The following is a 16,394-nucleotide window of genomic DNA, read 5'->3' as shown; positions in this document are numbered from 1 at the left end:
ATCTAATACGCAAGCGCTCTTTAACTATTTTTGTGTGTTTTGAAAAGATGTTTTAAAAAGAGCATGTTTTGTAGTTTTCAAATCATGGCTAGTGAAAATAGCAATAAGCGTAACTTTACAACAGAAAATAGCATTATGTAATATAATAGTAACAGCACATCTAATGGACATTGGGAAGAGACCAAGAGCGATCTCCGGAGAGAGGCGTGGGGGGGGGGGGGCATAAGAGCCCGGTTACCACAAATCGGTCGAAGGTTCGGGAAAAGATTGGGGGATAAAGCACTACAATACGAGATATTTTGGATTATATCTTTGTGAACAAAGACAACTACAAACACAAGCGGGAGGATGTTAGTGGGGTAAAATGAAGATTAAATGGGTGGAATGGGGGAGGGTGACGGGCAACGGTTAAGGGGTTATGATACAATCGAAGGGGCAGAATTAACATAAAACACTAAAACCAAGCAATCAGCACAATCAACTCATCATTTCCTGAAGAAAAACAGCTATTGGATCTCTCTAGTGTTGTCCGTGAAAAAGAAAACGGTCCAAAACAATGAGAGAAACCAATACGTCACACTATCCGAAAAGCACTTATTTGGAAACAAAGAGGTAAAACACCATGAAATTATGATTAAAATAGCCAGCAATTTTAAAATACCGTCAGCACCGAAACTTGACAAATGTATAAACCCGAATACAGGGTATTTAGACTACGCTTAATAACAAACAAACGAACGAACAAACAGTAAATAACATCCTAATCAACAGATCATTTTGTTTCGCTTTATTGTAAAATGAGGAAAGATAATAAAGCACCATCAAAATTACATCACCATTCGATGACAAATGAAGACATTGTCAATACATACCACCACCTATTATTAATATTCCTTCTTTCATCAATTCGAAAAATTCACTTCGAATAAATTTATTCCGCTAATGAAAGCTAAGAAGAGCAAATTCTATCAACAAAAATAATCTAGGGCAAAATTTAAGTTTCGACTAACAAAACAACCACACTAAATGGATCCACGTGAGTTGGTTGGTTACTGCAGGAACGAATCGACATCATTTGAAAAAGTTGAAACATCAAAAATCATCGAATAAAATCGGAAATTAACCGGCCGTCATCAGCTGACTTCGCAACACAACCAAATTCGATCATTTTTCGGAACCCATCAATCGACTTATAATTCTAATACATTTCTTGTCCCAATTTCCAAAGTTTATTTAGGCAGTTTTCTAGTTTCAGTTCAGTTTGATTTTAAGTTCCCAGTTTCTTCCTCTCAGAATTCCATCATTCTGGTTGCTACTAAGGAAATTTGAAACTCCTGAGAAACGAGGCCTTATATTAGGAATCAAGATTCTTTGCATTTGAGCATCAGGTTTGTTCTCCATTTCGGTATCGCAGAATTAGGCAGGTTGTTCAGCTGCACTGGGCACCACTGACGCAGATGATGTATTGCCACTTTCACCCATTTCTGGCCTCGCCTGGGTTGCTCCACCTGAAACAGAACTTTCTATTAACTACAAATCAGTTGAGCTTATTTTTAATGCCACTAAAAATAAAGAGAATGCGGCCAAAGGCATTAAATTTGGTGTCTATTCTGTTCCTTGCAGTGTTTTTATGGCCAACAGTTACAAATTATGTGTTGTTATACAGTACGCTGTGATGCAAAAAAAGGATATAAGCTTGAGGGCGTAAAATTTTCATGCCCATAAACCTTGTGGGTGGGCGGCAAAATGGTGTCAGGGCAAAACATCCAATGACAAAAGACTATGTACCAAGATACCCAAAATACACCCAATATTTTACCCTATTGATCAAGTCATCATTGGGTAGTTCGTTACACCGGATAAATTATCATGTTAATAAATTGCGCACTTTGGCTAGGGGTAAATTATCGTGTAACCGCCAGATTAGGTCCAAAAGTTTAAAGCAATCATGGGTCTTACATACCTGGCTGCTGTTGCTGGAGTGCAGCTTGTTGTGTGCCTGCAGATGTAGTGACAGCCCCTCCGGTGGTACCAGTGGAAGTAGCCCCAGGTGGACCAATGGCTCCCTGTTGTTGCTGTTGCTGGCCATTCTCCTTCCTTTGCATACAACTCTTAGCCACTGAGTCAAACAACCTGAAGAACAGACAAAATGCTATAACCATGATGGACTGTTAATAAATCAAGGTTAACGTCGGGCGAATTGCTCTCAAACGACCGACGGAACGGTTGGTTCGGTAGTAGCCAGCTGGGTCTTAGGGATGCTAGAATAAGAGAGGGTTGGGGGTGTGCGGAATGGGGGGGGGGGCAGGAGCAGAAGGGAAGGGGGTGACGGGGGTATCCCATCATACCATGAAATTGTCTCCTAAAATAATTGACTCAAAATATAAGTCTCGAAGAAAACAAACTTAAGAACATCCGGGCTTTACCTGTTAATCCCGTCTTTAAGGACGAAAAGTTAAAAGGATCAGACAAAAATTGCATTAAAAAGGCCACAGGACTAATATAATGGCTACAAACTTTGTTTGAGAGCACTTAAAAAGCAATGTTGATTGTTTAATTGTTTTTTAAACTATCAACAAAATCGCAATTTAGTCTTAAAACTGTTTCAACAAAATTTTAAAGCGAAACGTTGTTTTATACAATGTTTGGTTATTCTTCAATGCAAAAAATACACTTTGTCCATTTTAAGAGCTCAGTCCCTAATTTCTACGATAATCCGATTGATTCCTTCGTATCAGCTTTTGTGGTAAACAAAAGCTACAATTCTAGATCTCATCTATCTTGGTCACTATTTTTACAATACTATTTTACAGTCTTATTATTTTTACAAGATCAATTACATAACCGACTAACGTGGGGCGAATTGATCTCAAACGACCCGTGAGGGGTTGGCTTTGTCAGTAGCTAGCCACGGTTAAATGAGGCTAGCTTTAGCTTGATTCGACTCTGCAACTTTTAGTTTTCTAGCAATGTTAGTAAAAAACCAAATAAAAAACCGGTTTTTTAAAATTTGCAATATTGCAAAATTTAAGACAAAATCTATAAGATTTCGCAGTGAACATTCAAAACTGTTTTTTCTCTCTGGATTTATGTCAAGTAACCCATCTGCAAGACCTGAAAAGCTTCGTTGGGCAGTAATGATCGTTGAACTCACAAAAGGACAAAAATAATCAAAAATATTGCAAACAATAGCAAATTTTAACAAAATCATGCTAAAATTCAAGATTTTAAAATCTTCAAAACCATTTCATTGTCTCAATAGATCGTCCAGTATCCCTAATTTAAGCTTTAAATAGTTTCAATGGCTCATAAACTTGGAACATGATTTTCCGAAAACTTGAAAAACTAAATTTTATCAAAAAAATTGATAAAGCTGGAGTCATTAAAAAATTGATTAGCACTCCATTAACTCTACAAACTATGCAACAGCTTAATATCAAGCCTTGGAGGAGGGCCCTAGGACCCTGGTGCCGAAAATGATAAAGAAACTCAACAAGATTTAAAAAAAACTTGAAAAAATTGCAAATATGTTTACAAATTGTCTCCTCAAAAGAGTAGACTCAAAATATAGGACTAGAAGAAAACAAACTTCATAATATCCGGGTTGTACCTGTTTATCCCGATTTTAAAGGAAAAAGTTAAAAGGATCAGACAGAAAATTGCATTAAAAAGGCCACAGGACTAAAATAATGGCTATGAACATTGTTTGAGAGCACTTAAAAAGCAAAGTTGATGGTTTACTTGTTTTTTAAACTATCAACAAAATCGCAATTTAGTTTTGAAACTATTTAAACAAAATGTTCATGGGAAACGTTATTTTTTACAATGTTCGGTTATTCTTCGCTGCAACAAAAACTTTGTCCATTTTAAAAGCTCAGTCCCTTATTTCTACGATAATCCGATTGATTCCTTCGTATCAGCTTTTGTGGTAAACAAAAGCTACAATTCTAGACCTCATTTATCTTTGTCATTATTTTAACAATGCTATTTTACAATGTCATTAATTTTACAAGATCAGTTACATAACCGACTAACGTCGGGCGAATTCCTCTCAAACGACCGGCGAGCGGTTGGTTTCGTCAGTAGCTCGCCACAGTAAAGTGAGGCTAACTTAAACTTGGTTCTCACTGGAACTTTTAGTTTTCTAGCCATGTTAGTATGTAAATCAAATAAAAAACTTGTAATTTAAAAATTTGCAAAATTTAAAAAAAGCTTCAAGACTTCACAGAAAAACGTTCAAAACTAGTTTTTGGTCTTTGGAGTTATCTCAAATAACCCATCTGCAAGACTTGAAAATCTTCGTTGGCGAGTAATGATTGTTAATGATTGTTCGTTGGTTCAGAAAAAGACAAAAATATTCAAAAAAAATTTGAAAACAATCGCAAAATTTAACAAAATCATGCTAAAATTCAAGAATTTAAAACCTTCAAAACCATTTAACTGTCTCAAAAGACCATCCAGTATCACTAATTCCAGCTTGAAATAGTTTTACTTGAAACATGATTTTCTTCCGAAAAATTGAGAAAATAAATTTTTTCAAAAAAATTGCTAAAGCTGGAGTCATTAAAATATTGATAACCATTCCAATAATTCTAGAAGATATGTAACAGCTGAACATCAAGCCTTGGAGGAGGTTCCCAGGACCCTGGTGTCACAAAAAAGATAAAAAAAATTCAAAAAGATTCAAAAAACTTAAAAAAATTGCAAATATTTTTTAAAATTGCTGATATTGGAACCTTGACCAACATTCCATTACATCTAGAAGCTATGCAGTAACCTATAATGAAACCATAGAGGATGCTATGCGGCTCTTTAGGCTGGAGAAACCTAAGAAATGACAAAAAATTTCTAAAAAATCTTGACAAATTGCAAGTTTTATCAAAAAATTGCTAAAATTTGTGATATTAAAAAGTGGAAAACAATTCTATGGCCAATAAAAACTATTTAACAACCTATTATCAAACCCTTCAGGAGACTTTCTGCCCCCTGGGTCTGAGAAAACTTGATTAATGACAATGTTAAAAAAATGAAAAAAAAATTGCAAGTTTTGTAAAAAAAGAATGCTAAAATTCGCGATGATAAAATGTTGAAAACCATTCCATTACCACTAGAAACCATGCAATAACCTATTATAAACCCTAGAGGAGGTTTCTTGTCTCCTGAGGCTGGAGAAACCTAAAAAATTTCAAAAATTTTGAAAAAAATCTTGAAAAAATTGCAAAGTTTTATAACATAGCTGGGAGATTGCCAGAAATTAGCCGCAATAGCTTCGTAGATCCGCAGTCTCAAAAAAACAGTAAAATAGACAGACCAGAAAAATTCGTCTTTTCATTGAAGGCTGATATGTTATATTTTGATTAAAAATCTGTATCAATTTTTGCTGCCTCTAATAGCTGCTCTCTAATAACCTCCATTTAGAGTGACACACACCCATTTGCCCTTATCTCTTTGCATTAAAGTAAATAACAGTCAATTTCAAAGTGAGGAAGTCATTTTTGAGAGTGCGGTGAGTCAAGTGTGACCAAAAATTAATCACGCAAATGAACAAAAAAACTCGCTCCGCGAAGAGCGAAAAAAGACGCGCGCACTTCAGTTGAAATTGCATGAACGAATGACCAAAAAGCAGATTTAAAGTGGTTGTGACTTCATATGGTCGTAACAAAAATCGTGATCGAAATAAAAAAACCAAGAGAAGGTCAATAATAGCCCCCCAATAATAGCCCCAGGTATCGCTGTGCGGCTATTTAAAAAAATTGCTAAAATTTGTCATATTAAAAAATTGAAAGCTACAGTGGGGTGGGGGGCAATAGTGGGGGGTCAACAGTGGGGGTGTCTCAACCTCTAAGAACCGCCCTTCACACCATAAGTATAAGTCTCCAAAACCGTTTGAGCTGAAAAGCTCTAAGAGCACTTGATGCCCGCTGGGCGCTACCTTTTTATCCCATTTTTGAGCACGAGAGGTCAAAAGCACCAGACGAAAATTCGGTCAAGCAAAAAATCGCATTAACAAAGACCGACAGGACTAATATAATTGCTACAAACTTCGTTTGAGAGTTAACAAGATCAATTTTTCATTACATCATTCATTAGTAACGGGATCATTTCCGTTTGTCCGCCCGCCCAGTACTTTATGCACCCCGTATGCAAGTAAAATACACCCACTAAGCTTGGGGGGGGACAAACGGGCAAAACTAATACGATCCAATAAAGATTAGATCAGAGCTTACTTTTCGATCTCAGGGGCACATCTGACAAACTCGTGATGCCAGAACTTGAAGTTTGGATTGTTTATGAGTTCAATGAAGGTGATCAACAGTCCCCAAGGGTGAGGTCTGTTCACAATCACCCTCTCCAATAGTACTCGTGTGATCTGCTCCTGAATATGTTCCGAGTTTGCCTCTGCGAAGAGATACAGAAGGACACAGCTGAAGTAGTGCGTGTGGTTGTTCGGGTACCTCAGGTGGTTGGCGATCGCATTCAGGAACAGGTAGCGACCTGCAATGAGACAAAGATACGAGCGTTTATTAAAAGATGGGACTTATGATGTTAGCACTCTTTAATATTATATCGATGGCTTCAACCCCTCCCCCCCCCCCCCCCCCCCCCCACTGAAAAAAAACTGATGTTAATTATCTGTTGTAATCTCCACAATGGACGTATCTGGATAGTTACGTATCCTTTGAGAGATGTTGATTTCTAAACAGTCAACCACGTTCAATTTGATAGGCCCACCAAACACGTTTTATCTTCCATGGCATTCAAATAATTTCCACTTTCGACATCTATTTTCAACATGAACCTGTCACTCTAATCAGATTGCACTCTAGTTTCCGACGTCAAAATTATTCAAACCTCAGAACTGTAAATTTTTTATCCGAAATTTAATGAAGACTTGAAATTCTGTTACTCGTTTAACAGGACGAATCGTAACCAGTTTTGTTGCCTTCTGGTTTAACTCACCCTCTGTGTCGAGGTCCACAGCTAAGTTCTGGTACACGTCCATATGTGGAGAGTGTGGGATAGTTGACATTGAGGGCATCTTTCCTACTGATTGGATAGCATTGATAGCCGACACCCCCACGTACAGCACCAGGGCATTCATCAACAACACGTTGTAACGCACTCCAGGCTCATTAGATACCTAGAGCACAACGGCATCACATACAACTCCATGATTAGTGATCAATTTGTCAAACGTTAAGATACCACATGCACTAAAATGCGCCAGAAAGTCGCTAAAAAATTGCAGAGGAAAAAGTGAATTTGTCTTTTTTCCTAACAAAACCAGACACAGAAGTGAAATATATGATATAAAAGAACACTTGAATTCCAAAAACGTATATAAATACTATGCCAATGGGAGACTAGGGTAAATGTAAAATTTAATTATGGTTTATTTGTGGGGAAATTAGATCAATTATATCAATACTTACTGAATTGAAAGACTCTCCATCATAGGCTCTCATAACATAGGTTATGAGAAGTTAAATTTCTTGAAGGGCCTGTGATTTTTTTCAGTTTGAAAATTAAGGTTAGTACTAAATGGAATAGATATATTAGATATGATGAGATATATTAGTCATTCCAAGATTCTATAGCTATGATAAAACATGCCCTGCAGATTGAAGGAAAATAGCCGCCGTTGATTCCAATAAGCATTATTGGGATTGAAAGAATAGAAGATATTGAAAAAAAAAAGATTTTTGTACAAAAACATTTTTTAAGTCCGATTTATTTTGATGGCATTTCGTAGTTGAACATAACGTACTTCTGTTTCTTAGAGACAGGCTACAGGGGCTACTATCAATACCAATAAGCATTAGAGATGGTAACTAAGACTTATAGGAACGACGTTCAAATAGCGGGCATCTAAAATTGGGCTTTATGGTTTTATCCCGTTTCTACTTCTGACTTCAATTTTTTAAACTGACTCTGCTCATTTTGAATTTCTTTGCTGAGCAACTGATGTTCAAAATCACTTTTAGCAGAATGAGAGAAGAGAGCAACTAGCCTACAGAAGTCAAAAAGATATCACGCAAAATGTTGAAAAAGCGGCAAAATGAGGTAAAGCGAAACATTTTTTTATTCGGCGAAGTAAAAAACATAGCAAGACAAGTCCTGACGTACAATTCAAAGAATTTTCATTGACTAAACAGAAAACTAGACCAAGAACGGACCATTTAGAAAAAAATCCTATCCAAAAATTGAAAAAAAAACTAAAAATCAAAGTGAAATTGCCGCATGTGAACAAAAACCCACTAGCGAGAAAGCGAACTTTTATTCAAACACCGTTTTCTCACTCTACTTTAAATTTAGAGCAACAAAATTTCACGCCGCAAAACCACTCGCTTTTTCGCTCCACTTCCTGTTTCGGCGTGACCAAAATCACTACTCCCATTTGACTTCAAAAATCATGAAAATGTGTGAACAGATCTTAAAAAAGAAGACAGCGCCCCAATACAATTCAAATTCTATGAATTATAAAAAAAAATAGGAGCGCTATAATAGCCAGCTGAGAAGATGAGGGCGGCTATTAAAAAGCAGTTCTTAAGGGAAGGTGATTTGTATTTGACGGCAAAACGGAGGAAAATTGTTCGTGTTTTTTTTTGACACTGCAGTGTAGAAACCACTAGTTTTATAAAAACTGGAGCTCTATTCAATAAAAAACTTTGCACAAATAAGTGGCTTAATTAATCCTCAAAAGGTACTCAAATGGAAGTATTACATACAGTAACTTCAGGTAATAAGTTGTCATTTTTTTCTGTTGAAGCAAGACATTGTTGTACAGTTTAACTGTTTCTCAAGTGAAAACAAGAGAACAATTTATGTCACTCAAAAAGACAGCACCATAATGGAAATGACTAACAACTAGTGCATTCATAAGTCTTGTATGAACTGGGAAAATGCAATTGATTGTATAAACTGCTCTTATCCCAAACGCTTATCCCCGGCAGCACATTTCTCACTTCCCCTTGGTTGTTTAGATTTTTTTCCTAAGAAAAACTAAGTATTCCAGTGCATTTTTCATTGTTAACTTTTCGCCAGTAACAGTTATAGAACATGTGTTGGTTTAAAAAAATTAAGACTTTTTGAAAAATACGAGGAAGTCTGTAGTCGTAAGTAAACTCGCCGGCAATCTGCAAACTTTCGGTGGTTTGAAAACCCCCCTAACCACTAATGTGGCCTAAGTAGTGAGAAGCCCGAGAAATCAAAATCATGTTCAATATGCTTTTTCAATCGATCAGATAGTGTGCCTCAGAAATTCGTTGAGTAACCGATATCTACGAGATTGGTTTAGAATAGGAGCTTTTAAATGTATAAATCAATTTAAAGCTATTAAGTAACAAATGATCAATCATAACCAACCAACTTTGGCCGAATTGCCCGCAAACGACAGGCAAGGAGTTCGATGTGATTGTCGCCACCTTCAGCTTAGAAGACTTCCAAGCTCAGGAAAGGGGAACAGGGTTCGGAAACCCTACGCCGAGGAAAGGGAGCAATAAGGCGGAGGATTAGATTCTCACTACTTAGGACGGACGTAAGTGTTGAGATGGTATTCAGACCACCGAAAAATTGAAGATGGCCGGTGAGTTTATGCCAACACAGGCTCACAAACTCCAAGGACTTGCCTTTCACGCAAGAAAAATATCTATTCCCTCAGCAGCAACAACCAAAACCTAATCTGAATGAGGATAGAAAACAGGGATCTTTTCTGCTAGCACTCCCCCAGCCTTATATAGCCGTTAAATTTGCACCCCCCAAGTTTTGTGAATTGTAAGAGCGATATTTGCATTTCATTGAAACAAGAGTGTCTAGGTAGATTGAAGGCACTTTTAGAATAGTTTCCTTAAGAAGTTTTAAAAATCAAGCCCTTATTGTAGCCGATAACACCAAAAATGATCTAATACAGAAATTTCCATTGATGCTTACGTAATATAAAACAAATTTTGGTTGAATACGTAATACTTTCAAACCACAGCTGTGGTAGCTTTTAGTAAATGCATATTGCTCATATATGTTTACGTATAAGATTACTTAGCTTTAACAATATGTTTACACATTTATAAATGGGGGTGCCTAACTAAGCGGTGGGCGCTAGCAGGAAAGATCCGAAAATAGTTCCGCTTATTTTTGCCATTTTTTGGACAAAAGTGAGCAAGTTTAGCAGTTGAAAACATACAGTTGTAAAATAGCCGCGATAGACGCTTGGGGCCTCCCATGAATTGAAACAAATAAAGAAATTAGATAGACAGATTGACCACCAGTCCTTTAATAGAACACTAGACTTTTTGGGTTATCTTTGGACTGTCATTTTTATGAGACACATAAGCTCTATAAGGAGAAAGCCATAATAGGGCTATTCAAAATTAGGATCTTTTCCGTTTGTGCCCCCTCAGCTTAGTGGGCGCATATTATATGCAACCCCCAGATGCACGTGCAGTACTTTTTACATAAAGACTATCTATGTAATGGCACGTGCTCTGTAACTGGGGGGCGCATAACTAACCGGGGTGGGGGGGGGGGCACAAACGGAACGGATAAGATTCCAAAATTATTTTTCGAAATCAAAAACTCAATAATCAAAGACTCTAATAATCAAGAATTAGGGCATATATGCTTGGCAATACTTAGTTTCATAAGTGAGTTCAGAAGTCAATTTTTTGAGTGAGGTAAGTCATTGAAAAAGTCAATTCCAAGAAGTCAGGGTAAAACGAAACAAAAATCTGTTAGACGAAGTAAAAAACATAACAGGAGAAGTCCTGATGTACAATTCAAAGAATTTTCATTGACTAGACAAAAAAATTAGACCAAGAATAGACCATGAGTTAATTGGGAAAACCATTTCTAAAAAATCAAGTTGAAAAAAAAAAAACAGAAAATCCATGTCAAACTGCCGCATGTGAACAAAATACCATAAGCGAGAAATAAAAATTTGGTTCAAACAAAAAACTAAGCCTAGAATGAACTATTAATGGATTGGGAAAACCACTTAGAAAAAATTCTGATCCCAAAAATTAAAAAAAACGGTAAAAATCAGAGTGAAATTGCCGCATATGAACCAAAAACCACTAGCGAGAAAGCTAATTTTTATTCAAACACCACCTTCTCACTCTACTTTAAATTTAGAGCAAAAAAATGCACGCCGCAAAACCAATCGCTTTTTCGCTGAATTTCCTGTTTCGGTGTGACCAAAATCACTACTCAAATTTAAATTCAAAAATCATGAAAATGTGTGAACGGATCTTAAAAAAACATAGCCGGAAGAATTCCAGAAACGGCTCGAAGTGGAAATCGACTTAAATGCCATCCAAATACTCACCAGACAAAACGTGCCGCCAATAATTTACGATTATTTTGAAATAAAACCGTAAAACAAAAAAGTAAAAAAAAATCAAATCTATAAAATATGATAAAATATCTGATCAAATTCTGTCATAAATTGATACCCCAAAAAACTATCTCTGCCACAATTACCTCATCAATACAACTAGTAACTACTAAAACCACTTATGAGATTTTTTTAAAATACTTGAAGCCAAATCATGAAAAAATAAGCTCTTACAAAAAATTTTGACTAAAAAACTGGAAAAAGTTAATATATTTTTTAATATTATAAAAGCACATAAATCTAAACAAAAATTCTTTTCAGCCAATAGGTTACCCAGATGCTCGCAAAACAATAGGCAAGTCATAATATTAGGGCATATATGTTTGGCACTACTTAGTTTCATAAGTGAGTTCAGAAGTCAATTTTTTGAGTGAGGTAAGTCATTAGTCAATTCCAAGAAGTCAGGGTAAAACGAAACAAAAATCTGTTAGACGAAGTAAAAAACATAACAGGACAAGTCCTGATGTACAATTCAGAGAATTTTCATTGACTAGACAAAAAATTAGACTAAGAACAGACCATGAGTTAATTGGGAAAACCATTTCTAAAAAATCAGTTAAAAAAAATAAAAAAAACAGAAAATCCATGTCAAACTGCCGCATGTGAACAAAATACTATAAGTGAGAAATAGAAATTTGGTTCAAACAAAAAACTAAGCCTAGAATGAACTATTAATGGATTGGGAAAACCACTTAGAAAAAAATCTGATCCCAAAAATTAAAAAAAAACAGTAAAAATCAGAGTGAAATTGCCGCATGTGAACAAAAAAACCACTACCGAGAAACCGAATTTTTGTTCAAACACCGTTTTCTCACTCCACTTTAAAATTAGAGCGAAAAAAATTCACGCCGCAAAACCACTCGCTTTTTCGCTCCATTTCCTGTTTCGGCGTGACCAAAATCACTACTCAAATTTAAATTCAAAAATCATGAAAATGTGTGAACAGATCTTAAAAAAACATAGCCGGAAGAATTCCAGAAACGGCTCGAAGTGGAAATCGACTTAAAGGCCATCCAAATACTCACCAGACAAAACGTGCTGCCAATAATTTACGATTATTTTGAAATAAAACCGTAAAACAAAAAAGTAAAAAAAAATCAAATCTATAAAATATAAAAAATCTGATCAAATTCTGTCATAAATTGATACCCCAAAAAATTATCTCTGCCACAATTACCTCATCAATACAACTAGTAACTACAAAAACCACTTATGAGATTTTTTAAAAATTACTTGAAGCCAAATCATGAAAAAATAAGCTCTTACAAACAATTTTGACTGAAAAACTGCAAAAAGTTAATGTATTTTTTAATATTATAAAGCACAGAAATCTAAACAAAAAATCTTTTCAGCCAATAGGTTACCCAGATGCTCGCAAAACAATAGGCAAGTCATAATATTAGGGCATATATGTTTGGCACTACTTGGTTTCATAAGTGAGTTCAGAAGTCAATTTTTTGAGTGAGGTAAGTCATTAGTCAATTCCAAGAAGTCAGGGTAAAACGAAACAAAAATCTGTTAGACGAAGTAAAAAACATAACAGGACAAGTCCTGATGTACAATTCAGAGAATTTTCATTGACTAGACAAAAAATTAGACTAAGAACAGACCATGAGTTAATTGGGAAAACCATTTCTAAAAAATCAGTTAAAAAAAATAAAAAAAACAGAAAATCCATGTCAAACTGCCGCATGTGAACAAAATACTATAAGTGAGAAATAGAAATTTGGTTCAAACAAAAAACTAAGCCTAGAATGAACTATTAATGGATTGGGAAAACCACTTAGAAAAAAATCTGATCCCAAAAATTAAAAAAAAACAGTAAAAATCAGAGTGAAATTGCCGCATGTGAACAAAAAAACCACTACCGAGAAACCGAATTTTTGTTCAAACACCGTTTTCTCACTCCACTTTAAAATTAGAGCGAAAAAAATTCACGCCGCAAAACCACTCGCTTTTTCGCTCCATTTCCTGTTTCGGCGTGACCAAAATCACTACTCAAATTTAAATTCAAAAATCATGAAAATGTGTGAACAGATCTTAAAAAAACATAGCCTGAAGAATTCCAGAAACGGCTCGAAGTGGAAATCGACTTAAAGGCCATCCAAATACTCACCAGACAAAACGTGCTGCCAATAATTTACGATTATTTTGAAATAAAACCGTAAAACAAAAAAGTAAAAAAAAAATCAAATCTATAAAATATAAAAAATCTGATCAAATTCTGTCATAAATTGATACCCCAAAAAATTATCTCTGCCACAATTACCTCATCAATACAACTAGTAACTACTAAAACCACTTATGAGATTTTTTAAAAATTACTTGAAGCCAAATCATGAAAAAATAAGCTCTTACAAACAATTTTGACTGAAAAACTGCAAAAAGTTAATGTATTTTTTAATATTATAAAGCACAGAAATCTAAACAAAAAATCTTTTCAGCCAATAGGTTACCCAGATGCTCGCAAAACAATAGGCAAGTCATAATATTAGGGCATATATGTTTGGCACTACTTGGTTTCATAAGTGAGTTCAGAAGTCAATTTTTTGAGTGAGGTAAGTCATTGAAAAAGTCAATTCCAAGAAGTCAGAGTAAAACGAAACAAAAATCTGTTAGACGAAGTAAAAAACATAACAGGAGAAGTCCTGATGTACAATTCAAAGAATTTTCATTGACTAGACAAAAAATTAGACCAAGAACAGACCATGAGTTAATTGGGAAAACCATTTCTAAAAAATCAGTTGAAAAAAAAAAAATAAAAACAGAAAATCCATGCCAAACTGCCGCATGTGAACAAAATACCATAAGCGAGAAATAAAAATTTGGTTCAAACAAAAAACTAAGCCTAGAATGAACTATTAATGGATTGGGAAAACCACTTCGAAAAAAATCTGATCCCAAAAATTAAAAAAAAAAAACGGTAAAAATCACACTAGCGAGAAAGCTAATTTTTATTCAAACACCGTCTTCTCACTCTACTTTAAAGTTAGAGCAAAAAAAATGCACGCCGCAAAACCACTCGCTTTTTCGCTCCATTTCCTGTTTCGGCGTGACCAAAATCACTACTCAAATTTAAGAAATAAATAACATTAAATTTACATAAATTTTCAGAAACCTTCAAACCACTAACAAACCCCGCCTAAAATTAAAACCAAATAATAACCAAACCTCTTAACCAAAAAAAAATTGAGAAAAAACTGCTTTAAAATGCCGCACGTGAACAAAAAATTTTGCTCGCTTACAAATTTTTTTCAAACCTCAATATCTCGCTCTCTAGAAAACAGCGATATGAACAAAAAACCACTCTCTTTTCGCTCCACTCTTCATGCACTCTTGTTCAGCAACAAAATCGCTCCAAATTTTTTCACGTGTTTCATTTCCCGCTTCAAAATTAACTCCAATAAAATTGATTAAAAAAAAGGACTTCTCCAATACTCCTCTTCGAGTCGTAAAAAGACAGCGCCCCAATACAATTCAAATTCTTTGAATTGTAAAAAAAGAGCCTGGAATAGCCGCCTGGAATTGAGGACGCGGCTATTAATAAAGAGAATGAAACAAGAGAAGTATTAACCTGAAGATGGCTGCGCAGTTCACTCAGGAAAGTGACAGGGGACCGGCTCTTCAGGTAGAGGTCAAGGTCCTTTCTCAACACAGTCGGGATACCTGCCCCAAAGTTGTGCAGGATACGCGGGGGAAACTTGATGTCAGGCAGCAGGTCCACCTAAAAACAAATTTTCAACTTCTTCAAAATGAAGATTCCATTTTTGCAGCAGCTGAAGGAGTTGAGTTGACGTTGACGGAATAAAGGGACCTTCCCGTTAATGTCTTCCCCATTATAAGCTCCATGCCGATGCGAAAATGCAGCACCTCCCTTATGGTATAATTACAGGAATTGAGATCACATATGATATTAATAATCATGTACTGAGCTTGAGATTTATAGCTGTACGGAAACTATTAAACTGAAGGATTGATAAAATCATAAACCTTGAAACAAAAACATCTAGGTCCTGGGCGGATTTGAACCACCGATCTCCTGTTTACTAGACAGGCGCTTTAACCGCTAAGCCACAGGACCTTGATTTCTTTCGCTCCAAATTAACATATGAACTAAGAACAGAGTAAGTTAAATTTATTCTCTTGCACAATAATTGTACTTAAGAATTAACAATACCATACAACGACAATTGAACTAACTAACAACAAGCAAATGTTGCATGTTTGTTGTTGTCAGTTATGCTCGGAACTGTCCTAGGAACGAGGGGTCTTTCGCATTACAGCCCCCACGAGTTTAGACCCCTTATGGGATATTTACCATGATTTGGGCTATAATTGGAATGAACCGGAATGAGAGCAAAATAGGCGCCGAGTCGAATGAGAAAAGGGGGAGAAACTATTTGCCGATTTCACTCAATGGGTGGAACACAGGGCACACAAACTAATTCAGATAGGATCATGAAAATAACTTTTGGGGACGGGATAAAATTAGTCAGTGGGAGAGAGACTTACTTTGAGGTCGGGTGTGAATGGGTCTGGAAGTCTCATGTGTCTGGGGAATGCAGACAGGATCAGATTCCTCATCTGGATACAGTTGGGGGGAATGACGTCTGCAAAGACATAGTGGTGGTCACACAGGAACTCTGGGAAGTCATGAAGCAGCACCAGCAACACTCGCAGGGTTCCCTAGATATTACAACGATGGGAGTATTGGTAGAACTTACATAATAGATTTTCTCCGTTATTGTCCGCCCACGCAATTTTGCACCCCTCGTTTATTTATGCTATAGCATATGATCGGCTTGAATACTATTTACGTTGGACGTCATAAAGACGCAACCGACTACCTTCGGACGAATTGCTCTTGAACGACTGGGTGAGGGGTCGACTTTGTGTTAGCTTGCACTATACCACCCTTTAAACCATGAAAGTCTGCTTGGCTACACCGAGCTAATGAAAGCTTTAAGAGAGCTGCTCAGAATTAATGCCTTAGGGCCTAACCAGT

The 16,394-nt window shown here is 36.0% G+C and overlaps 1 protein-coding gene and 1 non-coding gene across 3 annotated transcripts in view; both read right to left on the bottom strand.

The window, feature by feature from the left end:
• Positions 1 to 50: 50 nt before the first annotated feature.
• LOC142353457 (CCR4-NOT transcription complex subunit 1-like) overlaps positions 51 to 16,394 on the bottom strand; it is a 279,900-nt gene continuing 263,556 nt past the window's right edge. For both annotated transcript variants that reach the window (XM_075405706.1, XM_075405707.1), the window contains 6 exons: positions 15,902 to 16,075; positions 14,964 to 15,113; positions 6,961 to 7,141; positions 6,228 to 6,495; positions 1,964 to 2,133; positions 51 to 1,508 (listed from right to left, as the gene is read on the bottom strand). In XM_075405706.1, the coding sequence (XP_075261821.1) occupies positions 1,417 to 1,508; positions 1,964 to 2,133; positions 6,228 to 6,495; positions 6,961 to 7,141; positions 14,964 to 15,113; positions 15,902 to 16,075 (1,035 nt within the window). In that variant the 3' untranslated portion in view covers positions 51 to 1,416. The remainder of the gene's footprint in view (positions 1,509 to 1,963; positions 2,134 to 6,227; positions 6,496 to 6,960; positions 7,142 to 14,963; positions 15,114 to 15,901; positions 16,076 to 16,394) is intronic.
• On the bottom strand, positions 15,398 to 15,470 carry Trnat-agu (transfer RNA threonine (anticodon AGU)). Its single transcript has one exon. It is a non-coding gene; the product is annotated as a tRNA-Thr (tRNA).

This window comes from Convolutriloba macropyga, chromosome 14 (assembly GCF_964194025.1).
Source record: "Convolutriloba macropyga chromosome 14, txConMacr16.3, whole genome shotgun sequence".
Taxonomy (NCBI): Eukaryota; Metazoa; Xenacoelomorpha; order Acoela; family Convolutidae; genus Convolutriloba; species Convolutriloba macropyga.
Note: the sequence above shows the minus strand (reverse complement) of the source record. Positions and strands in the feature narration are given on the sequence as shown.